General features: G+C 34.7%; 1 protein-coding gene across 1 annotated transcript; it reads right to left on the reverse strand.

The window, feature by feature from the left end:
- Positions 1-14,244: 14,244 nt before the first annotated feature.
- Positions 14,245-17,055, reverse strand: FIB4 (Plastid-lipid associated protein PAP / fibrillin family protein). Its single transcript, XM_068621473.2, has 4 exons — positions 16,680-17,055; positions 16,353-16,589; positions 14,886-15,012; positions 14,245-14,721 (listed from the first exon to the last, which is right to left on the reverse strand). The coding sequence occupies exons 1-4, from the start codon at positions 16,902-16,904 to the stop codon at positions 14,507-14,509; spliced, it is 804 nt and encodes a 267-aa protein (XP_068477574.2). The 5' UTR covers positions 16,905-17,055; the 3' UTR covers positions 14,245-14,506.
- Between the last annotated feature and the right edge of the window lie 1,873 nt (positions 17,056-18,928).

Genomic DNA, 18,928 nt, shown 5'->3' on the forward strand with positions numbered 1-18,928 from the left:
TATTCTCGGGTGTTCACTCTTTTATTCTCAACAACTTTTAATTAACATACGTATTATAACAAGAAGATAAAATATCTCTTTATCTTTTATCTTAATTACCTTCCTCGGGCCAACCAACATTTAGATTAAGCTCCTGAGTCGCCTTCTTGGCCCAATCGTTGAGCTGACCTCTACAAATGCTTGGACCAAGGTGATGAACACTCTGGCCAGTACATAACTTATAAAGAGATATAACATTATATTTTATCAGTAGAAGGCAACCTCATCCTCATATGAGCTATTGAGGCTACCGCTCCCAACCTGTTTAGGGAGGGGCGACCTCAAAGCAAGTTGTAAGCATAAGACACGTTAACAACAATATACCTGATGGTAATGGTTATGGCCGTGTTTTCATCAGCGAAGGTCGTCCTCAGCTCAATGTACCCTCACACATTTACCTAATCTCCTGCAAAGCCAACCAAATACCCATCGTATAACCTCAACTAGCTAGGGGATAAATGTAAATTAACGAACGTCTCCCTAAACATCACATCAGTCGAACTCCCCTGATCAATCAAAACTCTGTTTCGTCCCACAATGACGACTGATACCACCAGCAGATCATTGTTGTGGGGAAACACATCTTCTAGGTCGGAACTCGTGAAGCATAGATCGGACTCCGGAGTATGGTCAGGTCTCCTCGCCTCCAGAGACATCACTGCCCGGACATACCATTTATGTTTGGTAGCCGAGCTTCCTCCTCCAGAAAATTCTCCTGAGATGGTATTTAACTCTCAGTGGACCGATGTCTCATGTGTCGAGTCCCTGAGGGCGACCTCTCTCTACGGTCCTTCCTAGTTGTCCTCGAGATACTCCTTCAAGAACCCATCCTTGAATAGGTCAGCCAGTTGGTGACCCAAGGCTATGCATCGCTCTACGTTATGCCTGAATGCTTTGTGGAACTCGCACCAGGCATCCCTCTGCGATCCTACGTTTCGATCCATCTTCTGGGGAAAGTTCAGCTTGTTCGCAACTCCCAAAATGCTCAGGAGCTCTTTATAGGATACACAGAACCTGGGTCGAGTTGTTGACTCTTCCCTGGCCTTCATCTTGAGCTCATCTCTCTTGGCCACATAAGCAATGTACCTCGACCCCGCTCTCTTGTCGACAGAGGTTTCGTTGACCTGCAAGGGTCGAGCTCGGTTGTTCTCCTTAGGCCTAGGTTGTCTTGAATGCGAGCTTCCATTCTTTCGCCTTAATATGGGCGACAACTCGTTCATGCACCTCGAAAAACATCTCTGCTGGACTCCTGATCAACGAATCACTGAACGATCTAGCTACCATCCCCTGCTCAAAAGCGACGATCATCATCTGTTCATCGTGCGTTTGCAATCTTACTATAAGCGCATTCAACTTGTTCAAATAATCCTTCAACAACTCTCCCTCCCTTTGTCTCACGTCGAAGAGGTCATACAATCTCGGTGGTTTGACTTTGTTGGTGGAGAACTGTTCTCTAAACAACTTGGAGAACTGTTCTCTAAACAACCTGGAGAACTGAGAGAAAGAAGTAACGTGACCATCGGGAATCCCATTGAACCATTGGAGGGTCATACCAGTAAGGGTGCCCACAAACATCTTACACCGAACGACATCCGTTGCTTTAGAGATGATTATCTGAGCATTGAACGCCATGAAAAAGGCGATATTGGGTGTGATATAGTGAAGTGGTACGACCTCCTTCATGATCTCCTATGAGAATAACTTGGGAGTATCCCTTACTAGTAAGGTAAGATGTCGCTCCCTGTTGGAGCGTTGATCATGTTGCTACAAACTCTTTCGCAACTTCTCATTAGTTTTATGCAACTCCTCGTTGATCTGCGCATGTTCCTCCACTGCCATCAAGCGTTGTTGCAGAAGCTCTTGCTCAGCTCGGGCTTCTGCTCGTAGCCTCTCCTGCTCAACCTTGGCTTCTTTGTTTGCTTCTTAGAGGGCTCTCATGGTCTCCATGAGTTGCTGTGAGTCGGGGGCATCGCTTCCTTCATATCCCTGCGGTGCTTGCCTCGTGTTCCTCATCACATCAGAAGGATCAAACACGAAGGCGGATGGGATCAAATTTTATCGGGCCCCACGGTGGGCGCCAAATGTTCTCGCTGGTAGACCTTGGTTGGCCTTGATGGAGAGCTCCGCATCTGCTCTATCTCCTCTTGCTGCTCTGGAACGCGACTCCATGGGGACAAAGGGGGTTGTACCTGTTGACAGGACTCCGACGATGAAGTCAGTGAGAGCTTTCTTTATGTAAAATAGTTTCAGTCTCTACTACTCAGAAATAGCGTACCTTTACTCAGGGTCTTCAACCCCTTTTATAGCTTATCTCTTTACCAACTCTTACTCACGAGAATATAATCTCAATTAAAAGCATTTAATCATAACAAAAGACCACCTGTTCATGCGCACCTCTTATCTCTAGGTGCTAACAATAGAAAAATATTTTGTTTATATGTGCACCATTATTCTCGGATGCTCACTCTTTTATTCTCAACAACTTTTAATTAACATATGTATTATAACAAGAAGATAAAATATCTCTTTATTTTTTTATCTTAATTTCCTTCCCTAGGTCAACCAACATCTGGACTGAGCTCCTGATTTGCCCTCTTGACCCAATCGCCGAATTGACCTCTTCATATGCTTGGACCAAGATGACGAACACTCTAACCATTACATAACTTATAAACAAATATAACATTATATTTTAATATAATAAAATAGATAATTGAATAACTTCTTTTAATTAGGATATATCATTTGTTAACTTTTGTTAGTGTGATTTTTTCATGAGATAACTTTATTCACAGATTAAAAAATAATTTATTTATTTAATAAAATAAATAACTTCTTTTTATTAAGATATATAAATAAAATAAATAACTTCTTTTAATTGAACAACTTTAGCCTTTAGTAAATAAAAAATAATTTATTCATTACTTTAATAAAATAAATAATTAAATAAATTTTCTTTTGTTTTGGATGGAAACCTTTATGTGAGAAATTGTTTCTTCCTCTATCAATGGGAGTGTTTAAATGTTAGTAAAGTTTCTAGTCTTTAAAAATATTCGTCTATGTTATTGTTTTTATAAATGATTGGTGTAATTTTTGGAATAATTAGAAAGTTTCGCGTAACAATAAAAATAAATAGATAATGTTCCTGCTAGGGAGATGGGACCTAGAGAACTGTTGAAGTCTTCTTCTCCTTCCTTCGGTCGGTCAGGTGACTGGGTAGTGAACTGAGGTTCTCTTCGTCCTCCTGCTTCTCCTTCGGCCCTCGGCCTCGGCTGAACACCGGATGGTGGGGGTACCTGCGAAGGCACTCCGACGCTCAAGTCAGTAAAGCGGGTGGTCAGCTCTCAGAGTGATAAATGACATACCTTACTCCTTGGGATGCGTACTATTTATATTATTTTAGTGGGCCTACCTTGTTGGGCCCATTTATCGAGGTGGACACCTCTTAGGTTTGCATTACCTAATTCTTAATGATAGATTAACTTCACTGATCTTGGTTTGAGCGTTAACTGTAATAGGGGTCGCCCATCGGCCAAATCATCATGGCATGGGTCGGCCATCGACCATGTTCCAGTGGTCTCGGTCGTCTCGGCCAAGTCTTCTAAGGTCTCGGCCACTCGGTCGTCTCGGCCTCTCGGCCAAGTCTTCTAAGGTCTCGGCCACTCGGTCGTCTCGGCCTCTCGGCCAAGTCTTCTAAGGTCTCGGCCCCTCGGGCAAGTCTTCTAAGGTATCGGCCCCTCGGCCGTCTCGGCCAAGCCTTCCAAGGTCTCGGCCTCTCGGCCAAGCCTTCTAAGGTCTCGGCCCCTCGGCCTCTCGGCCAAGTCTTCTAAGGTCTCGGCCTCTCGGCCAAGTCTTCTCAGGTCTCGGCCTCTCGGTCAAGTCTTCTAAGGTCTCAGCCTCTCGGCCATACCGGTACAGATAATATTTGAAGATATGTTGTAGATTTTGTTAGAATCTTCGTTATTTTATAAAAACATAATTATCTTTTCGGTTTGTACCGGAAGGATTAATAGTTAATTTGATTTAAAAAAATTAATTTCGTCTAATTTTTTTTAGAAGTATGTAATATAATTCTTTATATTAAATTGACATGGATATTAAGAGGTAATGATATGATATAAGGTGACAAACACATGGATTCCACGTGTGTCTTCCACCAACATCTACCCGTCCAACCTCTTCTGTTTTGCCTCTTATTTCCCAGACAACTCCAAGTTCGTTTTAGTCGCCGGTTCTATCTTCATCACTGTTGAGATCCTCACCATCTTTACCATCGATCGCCCTATCACAACAGAGTGATTGTGAGAATTGAGTTGAAAAAGAAGAAGAATAAAATAAAAAGGAAATTGGATAGAGTAGATAGATGAAAGAATCTTGATAGAGAATGTAACAATTATGAAAATATATTAAAGAAAGAAAAAGAGGAAGCTCCATGAAATAATATTAGAATCAATATAAATAAATAAGAAAAATCAATTATAATTTTAAACTAATTATCATATTAATTTATATTAATAATAAAATTTTATATTTCTTAACGTCCAGAGTTACTTAAACAAGATGGAATAAGACCATAATTAAGATAGGTAACGAAAGAATTAAATGATAAAAAATTAATAAAAATTATAATAATTTTCAAATAACTAAATAAATTAAATATTGTTAAGAATGCAAGAGGTGGCGAGCCATCTTTTTAGTGCAATGCAATGAATTGGGTGCAATTAATATTTGCAGCCTTTTTCCACCCAAACCTAAAACACATTGTCAGCTTTATTTAATCTCAAATGCATGAATATCGTTGCAGCCCCAAACGCAATCCAATCTGCATTCTCCGCTCGGTACAGACTTCTTCTTCAGCCGCATCCACCAAACGATTCATTGGTTTACATGTGTCTATACTAAAATGAAAAGGCTAACGAAATCGCAATTTGGGAATTGAATTGAATGGAAAGAGAAAATAAGGAAATCTCCACGACGTTACGACAGCGATGGCCATAGAACTAGGGATGACAAAGTGGGTCACTCTATCCTAAATATGCCCACTCCATACTTGGTCCGCAAAATATGGGCCGTGACCCATCCTGTAAAGTGAGTGCGAGTTAGACTTTCCGTCCCGTCCCAGATAAGGGTTGATAGTGGGTTTGCAGGCCAGCCTCCATTCAATTTTTTTTAAAGAAATTCAATGATTTTTCTTTTACTTTTTCTCTTAAAAAATTGTCATAAAAAACAAAGGTATTAGGATTAATACAACAATAAACATTAATTGAATGTTACATAATCCAAGTATCAACCTTTCAATATTCTTGACTTATCCACTACCTAACATATCCACTATTATTTATTCCAAATTACATGAGAAATATCATATCTCTATTTTCATCCCCAAAACTAGACAAAAAAGGAGTCTTAAGGAAATTATAACTCCAATGACCCTTGTAATTTTCTACCCCAAAATGAAAAAGAAAGAAAAACAAAACATTTACTGCATTGCTGTCAAAGTCAATTTTTTTTTTGCGGGCCAGCCCGCTCTGTTGCTGGCCCGTGTGGGTCGCGAGTTATGCGGGACGGGCTAATGCGAGTTAGCGGGTTGAAAAGGTGAACCCGCCCCGCTTTGTCATCCCTAGATAGAACCAGTAACTCACAAATTAGGAGCTTCCTGACAAGCGAAAGGCAGAACAAACAATATTGTTGAGGGAGAGGAGAGGCTTTACATGGTGATGGAGATACATTGTATCACATTACAAGTTAACGTTATTTATTTATGTCAATTTAATAGAAGAAATTAGATTACATATTTTTTTAAATTTTGTGATGCAATTAATATTTTTTAAATTTACTGACCAAATTAACTACTGATCTTTAATCTTTAATGTAAGGACTCAAAAGGTAATTATGTCTTCCATGAATATAGTTGAGATTGGAGAAACTTTTCCAAAAGTCAATTTTTAACAATCATCAGGTTGCTTAGGGGTAGATGAGGTCTCTTAGAGGTTGATTCTTTCCAACCATCACGTCGTCCAGGGGCAAATTCAATTAATTCACTCGTATATCGAATATAACGTTTATGAAGCGACAATCGTGACTCATATTGCTTCTAATGACCAATCACTAGAATCCTGGACGATACACAACCCCCAATCTTCAAGTTGAGTAGGCGAAGAAGCTTATCCAACAAGGATTATAGAACTTTCTGGAACAGGAATCACTCAACCGTCACATCACGCCACACCCCTTCACTCAACCATTATGACTCTACAATCGTTGTTCCACGTGGTAGCGAATAAGTGGATTTGCATTTTAAATGTCTCTTGAATGACTGAATAGTTATTTCCTGACTTGCTTGTGTTGAAGATGGTTGAAGCTCATCTCTACCTATCCTTAGTGTGTTTGATGTAGATGTTAGCTAGTTTGCTTTGTAGGTTGCTATATGTCTTAGATGATTCTGTTGTTTAGGCTTGTGTGTTGTCGAGGTTGCCTTTTTGCTGCATGACCCATCCTAGATGCCAAATCAAGGTAGTAAGATCAAGCTCATGATGTGGTTAAATGGTTTTGGAAAAGCTTTTTAAAGTTTTCTTAAATGGTTTAATTCAGTACAAAAATAAATCTGTTTTATTGAGAGGAAATCGGTTTATTTCGTCTCTGTTAAAGGCTTTTCGAAATTCTGTTAGGGCACCAAAGGTACAACTCAGTCTGTTATTTCAGTTAAGCTGAGCTGACAACTTTATCATCTTTTAACCTGTTGCTTTTAGAATCAATCTGTTGTTTTGTAAACTGCTTTGTAACTATTTTTTTAAAAGTGGTTAGAAACTGTTCTCTATAAAATAAAATGCCCTTCTCACGTGAAGGGATGCTGAACAATCACAGTTTTGACAGAGATACAACATTTTGTGTGAAAAAGTGAATTTGAACGGTTTTTGCAAAGGTTTTTCAAAAGGAAAATATATGTCGGCTTGTTCTTGAAGAACCTTGTGTTGGTTGAAGGTGATGGTACTGTCTTGGAGCAAATAGAACAACCGGTTTATGTTCTTGCAACACAGTTTCAGGTGTAATCTTTTCCTTATTCATTCTTGTAATAGGTTTAAGGGTTAGTCACTCCAGATAGGGTTTCTTGGAGTGCAAGGTATGCTGGAATAGTGTTTTTCAGCCTTGGTTGTTGAAGTTCTTGAAGGGTTCAAGAACTGCTGTGTGTGTGTAATTGATTGTATATGTTTTTAGTGGATTCCACCTTGGAGTAAGGTGAACTGGACATAGCTCTTGATGAGTGAACCAGTATAAAAATTCTCTGGTGTTTCTCTTCTCATCCCTGCACTTAATTCTGTGATTTTACATAATCTGTCAAGAAAGGAATCTGTTCTATTAAAACTAAATCTGTTAATTTTGGACCTGGTTAAATCTGCTGTTCTTGCTTGTTAATCAATCTTCTAAATATAAATCAAGCTGTTGTATAAATCTGTAATATGGCAAAAGGGTGAACTGTTTTTCCTTGACTGAACTGTTTTTCCTTGACTGAACTGTGACATGTGTTCATTAATCTAGATAATTTGTATTAGGTAAAATTGATTAATCCTGTGCTACAAATTGGAACATTATAAGCTGTGAAAGTTAATAGATTTGTTTCTGTTATTTCAACTGGCTGATCTAAACTGTGTTGATCAAGTTTTGTTTGTGCTAAATTCATTTGTAAAAACAATCTGTTTCAAATAAAATCAATCTGTTATTTTCACCTCTGTTACACTGTAAATTAGCCTCTTCTGCGAAAATTTGATAAGCTCAATTCACCCTCCCCTCTTGAACTTAGACACTGTTTAACTCTAACAATTGGTATCAAGAGCTAGGGCTTGTATTTTGCTCAAGTGTATGCATGATGTCTGAGTTTAAAATGCATTTTGCTGAAGGTGCGTCTATTAATAGACCTCCTATGTTTGGTGGTGTTAACTATGCTTTCTGGAAAATTAGGATGAAAGTCTTTATGGAGTCTATTGATATGGGTATCTGGGATGCAGTGGTCAGTGGACCTTTTATACCTATGCAGGTTGTCAAAGAAGAAACAATAAAGAAGCCTTGGTCTGAATGGAGTGAAACCGAGAGGAAGAAGGCTAAATATGATTCCTTAGCCAAGAACATCATCACCTCTGCACTGAATATGGATGAGTTCTTTAGAGTTTCTCAATGTAACTCAGCTAAGGAGATGTGGGAGGTACTAGAGATAACTCATGAAGGGACGGATGATGTGAAACAAGCAAGGAAGCACTCACTCATTCAGGAATACGAACTGTTCAGAATGCAATCAGAAGAGAGTATTGCAGATGTGCAGAAACGATTTACACATATTGTAAATCACCTCACTGGCCTTGGTAAAGTTTTTGAAAAGGAAGAGCTCAACATAAAGGTGCTGAAATGCCTTGATAAGAGCTGGCAGCCTAAGGTAACAACAATCTTAGAATCCAGAGATTTATCCAAGATGTCCACTGCTGCACTCTTTGGAAAGCTGATGGAGCATGAACTAGAGCTGAAAAGATTGAAAGAACAAGAAACTGTGGAGAAGAGAGCCAAAGGAATTTCCTTGAAAACTACCATGGAACATGATACAAGTGAGGAAGAAGAGAATCCTGAACATGATGAGACATTGAGTCTGCTCACCGGAAAATTCAGCAGATTTCTTAGAAAGAAAAACTGTGACAGAACTCAACAAAGGAAGAGGTATTCTAAATCCAATGATTCAAATTCTTCAAATTACACTTGTTTTGGATGTGGTAAACCAGGTCATATAAAGGTTGATTGTCCAAACAATCAAAACAAAGAAAAATCAGCAAGCAAGAAGAGTGAAAGAAGCAAAGGCAAAAGAGCATACATCTCATGGGAAGAAAATGATGTATCCTCATCTAGTGATTCCTCAACCGAAAGTGAAGAAGCAAATCTGTGCTTTATGGTGAATGATGAAGAATCTAACTCTGATTCAGTAAGTGATTTTTCTACTGATTCTGAAAATTATGATCAGCTGTTAATTGCCTTTAAGGAAACACATGATGAAGCAAACAATTTAGCTGTCATTTGCAACAAATTGAATAGAGTAAATAGGGTACTTGAACCTAAGGTCAAAGCTCTTGAAGAAGAACTGCACAAAGCTAAAACTGAATTGGTTAGCCTTGAATTAACATGTTTGCATGCATCAATAAAAACCTATGATAATTGTAAGAAGCTGGAAAAACAGGTTGAATATTTGTTAAAAACACTTTCAAATTTCACCAAAGGAAGATAAAATCTTGAAACTTTATTAGGTTCACAGAATGTTGTTTTTAATAAAAATGGTCTAGGATATAATCCTGGAATGAAAAGTAATGTGAAAAAGCTGTCCAGTTTTTTTGTTCCTTCCAAAACAGGTTTTTCCTCTTTTAGCTGTTCAAATACAATGTATTCTGCAACTTGTTTTTATTGTATGAAGTCTGGACATATATCTAGAACATGTAAAGCTAGAAGGTACCTTGTTCCAAAAGGGTTGGCCAAATGGCTTCCTAAGGAAATGTATTAATCATACTGGACCCTAGACTAAAAGAGGTACCATATGTGCTGAATTTGTTTTGTAGAAGAATAGTAGGAAAAATCAGTGGTACCTGGACAGTGGGTGCTCAAAGTACATGACAAGTGACTTGACTCAATTCATAAGCCTAAAACTCAAAGCTGAAGGACACGTCACATATGGAGACAACAATAGAGGAAGAATTCTTGGAAGAGGAGATGTTGGAACTAAAGACTCAACCACTATTGAGAATGTACTGTATGTTGAAGGGCTAAAGCATAGTCTTCTAAGCATTAGCCAGTTGTGTTACAAGGGATACAAGGTTAATTTCGAAGCCAACACTTGTACAATCTCAAATGAAATTTTTGGTAAGGTGCTTTTCACAGGAAAAAGGGTAAACAACATCTATCTCTTAGATATTATGAATAGCTATTCTGAAAATGAGTGTTTGTTGTCTAAAAGTGATGAGTCCTGGCTGTGGCATAGGAGGCTAGCTCATATCCATACAAATCACTTGAATAAGTTGAAGTCTAAGGAACTTGTTTCTGGTTTACCAAACATAAAATTTCAAAATAACAGATTGTGTGATGCTTGTGTAAAGGGAAAACAGATAAGAACTTCATTTAAATCTAAAGATGTGGTTTCTACAAACAAAGCCTTGGATGTTTTACATATGGACTTGTTTGGACCATCTAGGACTGCTAGCTTAGCTGGAAATTACTATGCTTTGGTGATTGTTGATGACTTTTCAAGATATACATGGACTTTGTTTCTTGCTTCTAAAAATGATGCATATAAAGCCTTTAAGAAACTAGCTAAGGTTCTGCATAATGAAAATGAAAATAGAATAAAACAGATTCGTAGTGATCATGGGGGAGAATTTCAAAATGCAAAATTTGATAGATATTGTGAAAAACATGGGATCACACATAGTTATTCTGCTCCTAGGACACCCCAACAAAATGGTGTAGTTGAAAGGAAGAATAGGTCATTAGAGGAGTTAGCTAGGACCATGTTAAATGAATCTGGTTTACCTAAATATTTTTGGGCAGAAGCAGTATACACTGCTTCTTATGTGCTTGACAGAACTTTGATTAGACAAATTCTTAAGAAAACTCCCTATGAATTGTATAAAGGTAGGAAGCCTAGCATTAGTCATCTTAGGGTTTTTGGCTGCAAATGTTTTGTTGTAAATAATGGTAAAGACAATCTGGGGAAATTTGATCCTAAATCAGATGAGGGAATACATATTGGATATGCTATAAATGGTCATGCTTATAGAGTGTATAACAAAAAATTGCTTGCAGTAGAAGAATCTATACATGTTGTATTTGATGAAACAAATTTTTCTGTGCCTAAACCTGTTCTGGATGAACCTGGTATGGATGATTTAAGAACCATTTTGCAAAAGAATCAATCTAGTGAGCTTGATGCAACTAATCCAAATTCTGTCAAAGAATCTACTGTGAATGCAGGATTGCCTAAGGAATGGAAGACACCCAGGGATCTTACACTGTTAAAGAACTTAAGTGAATTATACTATGATGAGAAGTTTACTTAAATATCTAAATGTGTTTTAAAAGAAGCAAATATTTGAATTAATTTCAACAAATTATTTTTGGAATTAACATATTCTTTTAATGATCAAGCAATATTAAAAAGAGATTTTTGCAAATTATATGATAGGTACATAAATCACAAGTATTAATCAATGCTTTATGAAAACCTTTGATTATACCAGAATTAATGAAAACTTCTTAAACTGTAAATTGTTTGTAAATTGTTTTAATTTATATTGCTAATCAGTAACTAATACAAATTGACACAAAAATATATCAATATTCACTGTAAATATCAATATCAATTATCGCAATAGTTTCAATTATTGCAAAGAATCAAACAAGTCTGCAAAGAACAAAATTAATAGATTAATGTTTTAAAACAACCAATTGATTATACCAATACAAATTATTATGCAGACATTTTGTAAAATAGAGATAAAGAACACATAAAAGACACCAAAATTTTATATTAGTTCACCACAATAGAGCTACATCCAGTCTCACCTCACACCAAGGTGGATTTCACTAAAAGCAACACAATTTCTTTAAAAGAAATACAAAACGGTTCTTAAACACTACAAGAAGGTAAACCACTCACTGCAACACCTTGTCACAACAGTGAAAGACACCAAGAAACCCTATCTTGGCTACAATCTAACACACAAATTTAGTGTAGTATAAAAGGGAATGAATTAACTTGAAAAGTGGATCAAGATACAACAAGATCCCTCAAATTCACAACAACAATAGTTAAATATATTTGACCTCACCCTAGATGATGAAAGTTTTGCTCCAAGAAACCTCAAAGATCTTTGAAAGACTATTTCTTTCAAAAACTTGAATTACAAAGGCTCTCACAGATGTATAATTGTAAATTGTATGAGTAACCTTTCTCTAAAATAATGCAGGCCCTTTTATAGAGATTTAACATAAATTATTTTTATTAAAAGTGTGTAGTTAAGTAAAATCAACTTGTTAAAAAATCAAAACAATATGTTGATTTCACTTTAAAAATGTAATATGCATGAAAACTGATTTTTCTCAAATAGAAAGTACTTAAATTGAAAATATTTCTTATGTTACATGTTAAAACATGGTTTTCAATATATAAAACATGAAAAATCTAAAAACTTTTAAATATTTTAATCAATTGAAAAAAAAATGTAACTTTTCATAAAACAATTTAAAACCAGTTGAAAAAAGTTTTAACTAGTTAAAAAATATTTGTTCTTTGATTCATTATCATTTCTTAAGACAAAAGATAAATCAAGACACACAAAATAAAAACTAAACTACCTTGACACTTAAGGTAACAAATCTTCAGTTTGACTTCATCAAACAACAAAGTTAGATCCTTGAGATGTCCAACCGACCCTACACTACATTATGGGGAACATAATTTTATTTTGAGACTGAACCCCACTAATACTTCTATCAACGATCTTCCAAGATTCTTTTTCAAATAGTTTCTCAAATTCCTCTTCAAACATACTTATTTAAATTCATTTTCACAGTTATCCTAAGACAAGTAATCCATGTGATTTCTATCAAGAAAATGAATTTGTAAGTGTAAGACAAAGATGTTTCTTTAACAAAAAGAAAAGAATTAAATGTAATTTTCTCCTATGTACTTTTATGTAAAATTGGGTTTAGTCTCTAGTCAATACTCTATACTACTTAGATCTTTGTAATATAAAAATTATTGAAATACATCATCATAAGTAGATGACATTAACAATTTTGTCATTCATGTGACAAATTGACTAATGTTTAAACTATTTAAAAATATAAAATAATAAATATTTTTTATTTATATTACAAAAATATATTATAATAAATATTATATTTTTTTTCTATTTTTTTTAAACTTGTGCATAAATAAGATTTATATGTGGTGAAACATTGTAGTTAGTTTTTATTTCTTTTATTAGGTGAAATTAATTTTTATCTTATATTCAGTATTTCATAAATAATTTTTTAACAGTTTATAAAATTTAAACACTCTTTTAAGTACGCTGTTTCCAAATGTTAATTTCTAAATTTTTTATATTTAATATATATTTCTCTTTATAATACGTAAATTCGTATTTTATCCTTTAAAGTAAAATAAATTTATTATCATTTAACATACGCAAATCAATATAACAAAATTATCTCGTTTATTAAGTATGATATTTTATTTTAAATTTATTTTAAAATATTTTAAGAAAATATATAAGATTATTAGTATATAATATACAATACGAAAATATAAAAACTAAATAATATAAGCAGAATAATTAACTTAAAAGAATTACAAGAGTTCACAATTAATTAAAATTTAAAAGGCAAATAATTTAAAATATAATGTTTATCAATTAATTTAAAATAAATTTAATATAAAAATATTAGTTTAACATATTAATTTTTTTTATTTTATATGTATCAACCACTTTTACACATAGTTTTATAAAAAATTATTTTACATAAAAGAATTAGTAAAAATTGTTTGTAGTATTCTCATGTGGATAATGATTCCTTACATATTTTAATAACCTTTACACCAAAATCTAAGTCTAAATCAGTTTGCTACGTTAAAAAATTATTAACGTTTTTTACTATTTATTTCAATAGTTTAAATAAGTCTAGAGTTTGAACTAAAACCAAAAATCAATTTTATATAGTAATAAAAAAGCGAAAAAATCGATTTTATATAATAATAAAAAAACGAAAAAGATATTTAAAAAAAATAAAACATGCAAATTTTAATAGATTCAAGAAATCACATAAGCAACCAAGATTAATATAATTAAATGCAAACTACATGATAAATTAAAAAAAGAACATCTAAGATGGATATTGGAATTTAAAATGTAACTTCCTTACCCCAAAATAAGAGACAGATCAAAAGAGCCAAATAGGTCATGATTTAAAGAATACTACACGGAGGAAAAGAAGCATGAGTGATAACAATGCAAACCAGTTTTTGATTTGTCTTTTCTCTAAAAATATTTTTCTTTAAAACTTTAAGCAGCAGAAAAATGGTTTCAGATGTGAATGGCATAAAGGAGATTTTAATTATGGTAAAACATTATATGAAGGTGAATAGAGTCTAAAACTGAAAGGAAATTCTCTCGAGTGTCCATATTTAGGGACTGTAAACAATTATTCCTTGAGAAAGAAATATTACACTTAAACAAAAAGGAGCCTGTTTCCTTTGAACTACACAGAAGGGTTTAGTTCCATCCCTAAATATATGTTTACACTGTATTCTTGTTTACAATGTTGAGGAACTAGAAACAAATACTATAAAGAATAAAGAAAAAAAAAGGAAGAAGATGAAAGAGTGAGGTGTTGGAATATTTTTGAAGTCCAACAGAGGAAATGCGTAGTTACATTAAGCAGGAACTCAAGAAATCACAAAGACCCTTAGCTCGCCTCTATCTCCTCTTGTGATGCGGGTATCTGAGTCAAGATATGTAATTTCAAATTCACCACTTCCTCTATTGGAAGAAGGCCTCAATGCATCCGGAATTTGAGGCACCTCTAACGGTGGCAACTGTGCCAAATTCCCACCCGTCTTCACAGTGGTTTTCTCAAATACTATCTTCACCTTTGAAGATCCTGAGACATTTACAAACTCACAGAACATAAAAAGCCACTCTCAAGACTCTACAATAGTACAACACAACAATTATCATACATGGCAATTTGTAGCAAGAAATCATGCAAAACTTACAACAAATATGCAGAGATAATAAACAAAGACATGAAAACATAAAACCAACCTATAAGTTCAAATTTGTGAGCTAATGTGGCTGTTACTTCAAGGGGTGGTAGTGGCCATGGAGCACCCAACTGAAGCTCCACTATGTTATCAAAATCTTTGCTTAGGATGTCAATTCGCTGAAAAACCTATTAACACAAAATGCATGAATGCTATAAATATTATGCGTGACTAGTAATTGGAAAAAACTTGCGGTGGAAACAAAATCGGATGCATAGCGCAAAAAAGGAAACGAATAAGAAAAAAATATTATGATTTGTAATACTCTAACATGAGAAAAAAGATATCATAATTTGTAATAATCTAACATCTTGCTCAGTCTTTGTTAGAAATCCCCACTAGAGATATAGCCAAAATCAGTGTATATAAATGAGGGCAAGGTTATCAGACTCGAGAATCTACTCGTGGGAGTCCAGTAAACTCGACTCGTAAACCCAACTCGTAGAAGAGTCTACTTCACATAAAAAATTTAACAAAAAAAAAATAATTCATGATATCAAATCCATAATATTGAAATAAACAAGTTCATACACCAATAAAATAACTAAAACAACACAAATGTTATAGTTTTAAAAGTCTCATTCATCTAATCCTCTAAGGAAATCATCTCCAAGATCTTCATGATCATCTCCATCTTCATCATCACCATGTTCATCATCATCATCATCTTCATCATCATCAAAAACTATATTATCAAAATCAGCTGCATCTAGAATTGAATCATTTAAACTTGTTCCTCCACCTAAGTCAACATTCACACCATCATTTTCAAGTAGAGTTTGCTCAACCTCAACAACATTATCTCCTTCTTCAGTTATCCATTCATTATCGGACTGAATGTCTTCAAATGGAAGAGCAATAGATCTTCTAATTTGTTTGTTTCTCAACTTCGAATTATACATTACATAAACTAAGTCACTTGACTCTTAAACTCGTAAGGGTTTACGAGTTAACCCTAGAGTTTGATAACCTTGAATGAGGGTAACCCTAATCTTTCTGCCATAAATTTTGGGGTTGAATTGAGCCATAATGTAAATTCAGAAATGTCTATCCTAGTGATTGGTATTCAAACTATAAGTCTTTTCCAGATATCCTCAGGTAAGAGGAGGGTGTTGTACAGAGTTAGATCTCACATTGACATAGAGATAAAGATAAGGAAAAATAATGGATACAAATTGGAGAGCCCCCACCTCTTAAACTAGAAACTAGAATTTGGGTTGAGTTAAACCTCCTAACGAATTTCTAAGAGATCTCAGCTACATGCCAGTCAAAATTGATACATTTTTTCCAGGAAAAAAAGTATATCTGACACTGACAATTGACAATAGGAATATGAGGGACACAGTTTTATTAGAATCCGTAACTTGCTCTACCACTGTGCATAATTTTAAACTTGAAATTTCCTATTGTGTATGACAAGCAATGAAGCCATAATAGTAGCATATGTGGTTGATAACTGAACAAAAACCTGTCCAAGAGTTATGGGAAGGAGTCTTCCAATGGGAGGTCCAGGGCGACTACCACCTAGAGTTCGAGATGAGAATGCACTGCTATATATGAGTTTCCATCTTCCCTGCAATTTATCAAGACCAACGGAAATATCCACAAGTCCTCCAGCAGCCTCAAGTTCCTTAGCCGCCCCATCAGCCTTTCGCAGATCATCTTCACTAGCGGCAAGACCTCTATTCAGCCCAGAAACAGCACTCTGCACTTATTCCATGCTCAACTCAAGCATAAGAAACATAACCATAACGAAAATCACAATCATACGATGCCGTAAAAGGGCACCACTCACCAGCAGATTGAGCTTCAGAGAGGAGATGGAATCTGAGGTGTCCCCAGCGTAGCCAGAAGAATATGAAGCAGGGTCAGCCACACCCGCAGTAGATTTGACAAGAAAAGAAGGTCTGGCTTGAGAAGGTTTTGGTGCGAGAAGAAGGGTGTTGCATCGGGACCTGTGAAGGGAAGAAGAGAAAAAAGAGAAGGGTGAAGGGTGGGGAAGAAGGTTGAGGGAGGCCATGAATAGTGGGTTTTGGAATGGGAAAGTGTAGAATTTGGAAGAGATTTTTGGAGAAGATGAGCATGTGACTGAGATTTGAGTGAGAAAGACGGGACAAGCACAGAAGAACACCAATATGAATGGAACACGGGACAGGAAGAGGTGTGACTTTTTCTATGCTTGCCTCCGAGCGCGCCACGTAATGCTTTAACATTTTTTTAAAATGTTTATTAAAAACAGAAAAAACGAGAAATTACAAAAGAGAATAAACTAAATTAAAAAACTTGAATATCCATCATACATCAACACTAATAATAAAGTTTTTTTTATGTGTAAATTTATATTAGTATTTGTTAAGGCTGATAAAAAAGTATTGTTAAGATAATATATATTTTCCATTTCCCTAAAACAATAAATTTTAAGTTCTCTTTAACTCTTTAAATTATTTCATTATATTTATGTTTTCCGTAATTTTAAAATATTTACTTTCAGATTCTAAAGTATATTTTTGTGGTATTCTTGTTGTTAATATTTATAACTATTTTCAATTGAAAAATTAAATTTGTAAAATAAATAAAAATAAATTTTATTAATACTTTCTGCATATTTAAATAAATTATTTGTTGTTCTAGGTAAAGAGTTGGGTAAGGAAGTAACATGAGAAAGTTTTTAAATATTTAATTTCTCAGTCTTTCCAAAAATTTAGTCCCCTTTTCATTCTAATAGTACCATTTCTTTTATAAATAATTGATCCCTTGTAGAGGAATCTCAATTGTTATGTTTTGAGGGTGAATAGTGAAGTTTTTGAGAGATTATTATACCACAAATAAATAAATAAATAAATATATATATATATATATATATATATATAATCGAGGGATATCTTTAGTAAGATGGACGCTTACGAGGCAATCTTAATTAACACCATGTGACAATTTTTTAGGGGTCGACCCATCATCTAATGGTATTGTCCAAGTGACACGCAGGATGGTATAATCATCCACGGGTTGATCATAGAATTTTGGATGGCACACAACTCCCAATCTTGAATCGAGTAGGTAAAGAGACTTATCTAGCGAAATAAAAGCTTCTGGAATAAGGCTCACTCAATCGTCACATCTTATAGGCGTTCATACATTTACTCATTCAAAAATGATTTTTCGACACCCATTTTTTCTTGTGTCAAAATACAATTTGTTTAGGTGTTTGGATTGCTTATGTGATAGGAGCATTTTTGTAAAATGAGAAAGACAGAGAAAAAAATGTAATTTTTTTTATAAAAACTTTCATGTTAGGCATTATTATGTAATTTGACATTTCAGCTAGGCTGACACCTCAAGTAACAACAATCATTTGTCATCACACGAAAAAAATATTATTAAAAGAAGAAAAAATAAAGAAAATACAAAATATGGGAGGATTAGCTCAAAACCCATATGTTAACAAAAACAATACGTAGGTAAACTATACCTATTCATAAAGAATTCTAAGAACATATTAGATGAAAGTCTATTATACCAATGAAATGATTCTCTATGAGTAAATCCTAAATTAACCAACTTATCAGCACACACATTCCATTCACAGAAAATATGAGAAACCGTAAACTTGATTTTTCCACAGTAATTAAGACAAGTATTCCATCGATTACGAAACATCCAAGGAACAATTGTTCTAGCAATAAACGCAGCACAACCCAAGGCAAAATCACACTCCAACCAGACATTAGTAAGTCCCATCTTTTGAGCTTCCTCCAAAGAATATATAACTCCATAAAACTCAGCAACCAAAGCAGTCTTAATGTCAAGAAACGCAGAGAAGACTCCAATAAACTCCCCCATACGTCCTCGAAAAATACCTCCACAAGTGGCAAGACCTGCATATCCCCTAGCGGCCCCATCAATGTTAATTTTAACCCAGCCTGGTGAAGGAAACTCTCATCTAACAGGAAGAGGACGAAGAACTTTACCAGTACGAGTATTAATACCAAAAAGTTTAATCACGCTGAAACCCATCATATCATTCTTCATTGAAGCTTTAAATGA

This window comes from Phaseolus vulgaris, chromosome 7 (genome assembly GCF_051622355.1).
Source record: "Phaseolus vulgaris cultivar YP4 chromosome 7, ASM5162235v1, whole genome shotgun sequence".
NCBI classification, from domain to species: Eukaryota; Viridiplantae; Streptophyta; class Magnoliopsida; order Fabales; family Fabaceae; genus Phaseolus; species Phaseolus vulgaris.